This window comes from Ornithodoros turicata, chromosome 5 (genome assembly GCF_037126465.1).
Source record: "Ornithodoros turicata isolate Travis chromosome 5, ASM3712646v1, whole genome shotgun sequence".
Lineage (NCBI taxonomy): Eukaryota > Metazoa > Arthropoda > Arachnida > Ixodida > Argasidae > Ornithodoros > Ornithodoros turicata.
Window position 1 is genome coordinate 82984738 of NC_088205.1, and position 7016 is coordinate 82991753.

General features: G+C 49.1%; 1 protein-coding gene across 1 annotated transcript; it reads left to right on the plus strand.

The window, feature by feature from the left end:
- The first annotated feature begins 2780 nt into the window (after positions 1–2780).
- Positions 2781–6715, plus strand: LOC135396260 (hemicentin-2-like). Its single transcript, XM_064627282.1, has 5 exons — positions 2781–2892; positions 2981–3184; positions 3244–3381; positions 3686–4531; positions 6245–6715. The coding sequence occupies exons 2-5, from the start codon at positions 2981–2983 to the stop codon at positions 6581–6583; spliced, it is 1527 nt and encodes a 508-aa protein (XP_064483352.1). The 5' UTR covers positions 2781–2892; the 3' UTR covers positions 6584–6715.
- The last annotated feature ends 301 nt before the right edge of the window (positions 6716–7016 follow it).

Sequence of the window (7016 nt, forward strand, 5' to 3'; positions counted from 1 at the left end):
GCTCCTTTCCCATTTCTGTCCCCCTTTCATTCGCCAAGTTTTGCTTTCCTGGGTACCTGGCCACGATGGCATTCCCCCAAATGAGGCTACATGACGCCCTCGCAGTGGCGGCTCTTCCATCGGCCCAGCTCGCTGTCTTTTCCCCAAATTATTTAGCTCGCGTATAAGCGCTTTGATTTCCTCTCCGTAGGTCGCCTTCGGCTGGTGAGCTTCTTTCTCGCCCTGAGAGGTCTCACCTAGCTCCGGATGGAGATCCTCCTGACGCTCTTCCTTTGCGGCGTCCTTTTCCGACTCCTCCTCCGTGCTCCTTCTCCCCGTTGCCCGCACTGTCCTCTCAACGAAACCATTGACCACTTCTTCCTCTCGTATGCGTGTTCTCCTTACGTGTTCCCCCGGGGCACCTTCATCGCCATTCCTTTTCGTGTTCATAGCATCCCCATCAATTCTCCCTTTGTTCCGTCCTTTGGCTCTCCTCCCTTCTTTACTGTTTACTCCCATTATTTCGTCTCTTCATACATCGCCACTCATGTGCTATGCGCCACTCTTTTGAAGCAGCAGAGGAAGAACGTCATACGAGGCAGGGCCGTTTATCGGGAGTTTGGCTATACTGATATCTTAGCTGACAGCTTAGTTGATATTTAGCTGATAATGTTTACCATTAGCTGATAATGCTACCCTATGTTTTGCTGATTTGTTACTGCCTCACTTCGTAGTGGTATCAGGCGGCCTATGTAACAACTACCGCAGGGGGGATCGTGTGTCCTGGACAGACTTCAGAGAACTGTGTCGACATTTATCTTAGAGCCCCATTCGTACGCAGGAGTTTTAGCTGATATTTTAACTGATATCTTAGCTGATATTTTAACTGATATTTGAGCTGATATCTAGCTGACATTTTAGCAGCTAGCTAGCTCATATTTTAGCTGCTATTTTAACTGATATCTTAGCTGCCATCTTAGCTGATATTTTAACTAAGATCTTAACTGATATCTAGGTGATATCTTAGCTGATAGCTTAGTTGATATTTAGCTGATATCTTAGCTGATAATGTTTACCGTTAGCTGATAATGCTACCCTATGTTTAGCTGATTTGTTACTGCCTCACTTCGTAGTGGTATCAGGCGGCCTATGTCACAACTACCGCAGGGGGGATCGTGCGTCCTGGACCGACTTCACAGAGAACTGTGTCAACATTTATCTTAGAGCCCCATTCGCACGCAGGAGTTTTAGCTGATATCTAGCTGATATTTTAGCTATTTTAACTGATATTTTAGCTGATGTTCTAGCTGATATTTTAACTGATATCTTAGATGATATTTTAGCTGTTATTTTAACTGATATCTTAGCTGGTGTTTTAACTGATATCTTAGCTGATGTTTTAGCTGATATTTTAACTGATATCTTAGTTGATATCTTAGCTGATATTTTAACTAAGATCTTAACTGATATCTAGGTGATATCTTAGCTGATATCTAGGTGATATCTTAGCTGATATTTTAGCTGATAGCTTAGTTGATATTTAGCTGATATCTTAGCTGATAATGTTTACCATTAGCTGATAATGCTACCTTATGTTTAGCTGATTTGTTACTGCCTCACTTCGTAGTGGTATCAGGCGGCCTATGTCACAACTACCGCAGGGGGGATCGTGCGTCCTGGACCGACTTCACAGAGAACTGTGTCGACATTTATCTTAGAGCCCCATTCGCGCGCAGGAGTCTTAGCTGATATCGAGCTGATATGTTAACCGATATCTCAGCTGATATTTTAACTGATATCTCAGCTGATATCTCAGCTGATGTTTTAACTGATATTTTAACTAAGATCTTAGCTGATATCTAGGTGATCTATAGACCTCTACCCGAGAAACGTCATCATGACGTTGGTAGACAGACTGAGACCGAAACAAATCGGAAAGTGAGGGCTGGGTTCCACGAGTGGGCACTTGTTCGCTGCCTCCTACTGAAAGAAAAGAAGGACCGAAGGTCGCGTCCCTTTCAGGGACGATCATAATCCCCTCAAGACCGTGGCTTTCGGGCGCGACCTTGTTCGCCTCTAGCTTCGAACGTAGTTCAACTCTACCAAATTGGTGGCGCTATCTAACACTTTGACGTCATTTGTTTACAAACAGGGAGAGGTCTATTGGGAGGAACCTGTCCCAAATCGCGCTATTTGACGTCACACGATATGGGCGACGTCAAGGCCAGTGGTACCATTTCGCATCAGAGCTATAGCATTGAAACATCCCATTTCGCCATTTTGGAGCAGAGGAACTGCCTTGGGATCCCCGCGAGTCGCCTTTCGTGCCGGTCAAGTGGGCGGAGCAATGACGGCTCCCCATCCCCGGGCGGCAAAAGATCACAAAATGGCCAAACTGTTCTCATAAATGGCACTGATACGAGGTGTACAAGAGAGCACAAATATAGGTGCATTTCTACACTTACAACCCTAGTGTTTTTGTATATCATGAGCCCTGGCTGGCCAACCTCCCTTTTTACAGATCAAGGCCAATGCACGAGGAGGAAGAAGATAAAAAAAAAAAAACACCTTGCGTCGTACCAACCTTCCGCCGTCGTTTCTAGTACCATATAGTTTCTAGTATCCCAACTGCTACTTGCGCGTGCCTCCCTACCATTCATCTAGGATGTCGTGCTCTAGCCGACTGACTCGCCGCTAGCCCCTTTAAGCACTACCACACGCACTGCGACACCATCACCTGCCCTGGCCAATCGCCTTTTGTGGCTAGCGGCCACAGCGCTCCTGGCTGAAGAAGAAGAACTATGGTGTTGGTTACCGAAATGTGACGTTTTGCCTACGTCATATAGGCTGTTCTGTACGTCGCAGTACACCACAGTCGACAACCTACACGTATCTTTTGTGCTAAATTTTTTGGTAAGTTACAAGAGGGATGTCCATCTACTCAAATTTGAGACAGTGTGCACCGACTGCCAGCACATCGTCCTTCTCAACTCTCGCGCAGATGATGTTCTTGGAGCTGCTGTTTGGAGCCCTAGTGACCGCTGTGAAGGCGTCCGACTACCAACGCGTATCTGAAGGAGATTCCTTCGAGCTCACCTGCGTTCTAACCAGGGACCAGGTGACGCAATGGCAGAAGGACGGATGGCGCGTCAACGCTTCGCCCAAATACGTTACGTTCGACAGAATCATCAACGCGGCCACAAAGGTATGTTTTGTGAGGCTAGCCCTCTCCGACTTGCTGCGGATAACGAGGTGAGCACGCAGGTGAGCACGCTGCGCGTCGCATCTGCTGACCTGACCCATAGCGGCGATTATCGCTGCTCCAATGACTCAAGGCGATCGCAGAGGTTGCACGTCGTCCCAAGAACTGCCGCAACGAGCCATACGCCTTGCTATGTTCTGGTGAGATGTGGCTTATCATTGGTTATCGTGCAATTCTCTGACGGTATGAAGTTGCGTAACATGATCTCGAGGAGATAAGCGTCTTGTACATCCCTCGGATATGAAAGCCTCCTCAAACATAAACGTCATTGTGTTCCCGTGAAGCTCCCTTTGTCCTGAAGAAAGAAGAGCATATGCCCTAACGACGATACTCTTTTTGTTAACTTCCCCTCTAACACTCGCTTAAATAATCACAGTGATAAACAACCATCTGTTCATAATTGTACAGAAGGCAGTATACTGAGGAAATTGGACACACTCGCAGACCGTGTCCGAGACTCTGGAGATCCCGTGCCCTCGAACAGGCTTCCCGCTTTGGTATCACAACGGGCAGCTACTCCTCTCTGGCAATCCTCGGATCCAGATCCGCACCGACCGGCTCGTCATCCTGTCGGCTCTTGAACGCGATGCCGGCGAGTACCGTTGTGAATACGGTGCCGTTCGCGTCGTTGCCCCGATTCAGATACAGGACACGCAGCCAGTCCAGGTTGTTCACAAGGGCGAGACGGCAGTCATCGATTGCAACGTGTCCAGCCAAGAAACGCCCATCGTATCGTGGCAAGTTGGCAACCAATTTCCCCTCAAGATAAACGCCTCGGGGACAAATAACCTTAGAATCGACAACGTGAGCGATGTGCATAGAAACGTGTACACTTGCCGCGCAATGCACCGTGACTGTCCAGAATCCGCCGTCGAGGTCTCCACGATGTTGTTCGTCGAGTCCATCATCACAAACGAGGCTGCCCCCGGGGCGGGACTCCGCATCGAGCCTGACGATGAACAACTCGTCATGAGTTGTAACCAGACGGCCAACTTCACCGGCTTCGTGTGGTGGAAGGGTCATACGCTACTTGAACCCAACAGTAGGGTAATCATTACGGACGACAGCACGACGGTTTTGATCAATTCACCGATGGCGAAGGACGCTGACAACTACACTTGTAGCTCCAGGACGTCCAACGATTCTGCAGTGATTCAAGTGCGCTACAAGGTTTACTGCGAACTAGACCTGGATGAGTCCACGGAGCCCTCTTATTGGATTGAGGGTAGCCAAGCCAAGCTGGCGGTTGTCACCACTGGCGTACCGCAGCCTTCCATAGTATGGTTTAAGGTATGATCATAACTATCTTGTACAATTCCATAGCTTTATCCGTCCGGCGATGGTGGTGATGTCAACAAGTATATTTCACAAAAAAGCCAATGAGTGCAAGCGCCAGGGGTTTAACCTGGACCCTCCTGATTACCGGCCCCGGAGATTCCTTTACTCGTGGAATCAGGGAGCCTCGAGTAATCGGGACAGACAAGTCTCCTTCATAATCACCCTGACATGTTTTCTCACTTGCCTGGGCTCTTTGAGGTGTGATGTGTCTGTCTCTAGATGGACGTGGACTCGGCTCGTTTGCCTCTCTGGGTTCGTTTGCATAAAGGTTGAGTTCCAGTCTGAGACCCAATCGCAATAGCCATGACAGTGCATTGAGTGCATTCTCAGGAGCCGCGCCTGCCTAGTGTACGACCTGTCTGTCCCGATTACCTGAGGCTCCCCAATAGACGATTTCAGAAAATCCCAGTGCTCCTTGCGCACGCATTGCATCCTGGGAGCTTGCTGAGTGGGGGACACGTCGTGGACAATGGACCGGTAGGGGAGAAATCGAAAGAGTTTGGAAGCCACCCGTTTCTTTCGTATTAGTAAGCTCCCACACCTCATAGCGGCGCTCCAGGATTTTCTGAAGTCTTCTATTCACGAGAAGGCCATGCCAATGTGGTAGCATCCCTAGCCGGTGTTGAGCTCAAAATAGCCTGTTCGAGGACGGTAGCAATGTGGCGGAGGTAAACTTTGCTAGTTCCCTAAGAGTGTGTCGCATATTATCGTGTGTATCGAATATTTCGATATACACAGTGTCGTGTATATCGAATATTTCTAGCGCACGTCAAAGTATCTGCAGTCCCTCCCCTGCGCAACTTGCAGCATGTATATCCACATCATGGGCGTAGGCGGAGTTCAACACTCCCGAAATCGTACCTTTGGGAGAGGGAAACATCTCCTTCTGTGGCGTCACTGGGGGGTGAAGCGACGGAAGGGGCGACGCGCCGCACCAATAGATCAGCTTCCTCCCGTTCTCTACGGCACGAGGACTCCAAAAAAAACAACATGCGGAGCTTTCTGCGAGGCACATTACTTTTTTTCGTCTGAGTATGGTGTAATGTTTATTTACAAAAAGGTATTTGTTAACGGGGGCATGGGGTGGGGTGGGGTGGGGTGCGGGGTGACGCAGAGAGCTCCGCACCGGGTGACGCGTACCCTAGCGACGCCACTGATCTCCTCCCCAATGTAAAGTCCCCATAAAAACGCCTCTCGAGATATTTTTCTGGCTACCAAGCTGAGCCACACAAATATAGGGTGACTCACCTTAGGTGTGTACTGGCACACATTGTCCTATAGACTCTACGTATTTGTTGTGGTTGTGTTCGTCTCTAGATGGATCCCGCCTCGGCTCGTTTGCCTATATGACGATGATGATTGTGTAGCCTCGTTAAGGAAAGAGCTCGGTGTAAGCCGGCACGTACTACATGAGGTCACGCAGTTTGCAGCCACATACTAGCGCAGTCAAATTGTGCCATAAACTGCCTCATTTTCGAATCGTGGTCTACCCGTAAATGCCGAAATTAGAGTTTTAGCAGACCGTTGATAACGTGGCTAGCGTCTCATCGCATCAACCGGAACCAATCAGTGGATAAGATTCTGAGTCGTGCACGAGTGCGATTGGTTCCGATAGAGACGATAACTTTATCAACGGTATACTAAAACTCACTATTATCTGCACAGGATAACGTTTCCCTGAACGAAGGAGAACGGGTTCGATTGGTGGACCATCAGAACCTGAGCAACGGCATGATCCTGGTGCACAGCGTCGTGAAGGCCGACCGGGGCATTTACACGTGCCATGCCAGCAACGGCGAGGACGAAGACCGGATGAACGTCAAGGTCCGCGTGCGGAATCGCTACGCGGCGGTCTACCCCTTTGCTGGCATCTGCGTCGAGTTGGCCATTTTGCTGACTATCATCTTTGTCTCGGAGTTCCTCAACCGAAAACGAGAGGAGGATCCACCAGAGGAGAAGAAGACTCGTCGTAAGGAACGCCACAAGGACCGCGCGGGGCAGTAGAGCTGTGCACAATACCAGTGGGCTCGATAAGATATATTTATTTTTTTGTATGTCGCCTATACGGAAACAAAGGCGCCCCTGCGGAGTCCCGGCGCGGTTCATCTTTAAATAAATCTCGATCCAGTGCTATAACGTTTCAGTAGATGCGGGAAATGCGCTGCAGCTTCGATTCTGCTCCTGCGGTGTACAGTACTCGAATATAGAGGGAAATTCATTCAAAGTTAGGCGCTACAAGTTTGTTAAAGCAACAGTGCGCGTGGGGAGGTGGATTGGCAGCGTGGCAATCGCGCAACAACGGGGCTACAGACAGACAGAGCGCTGACGATCGAGGTGCGCAAGATTGTCAAACATGGCGTTTGTTCGGGTGATCTTTTCTTTTTTTTTTTACAACCTAAACAACGGGAATTAGCCGCGGCAGGCTATATTGCCATAC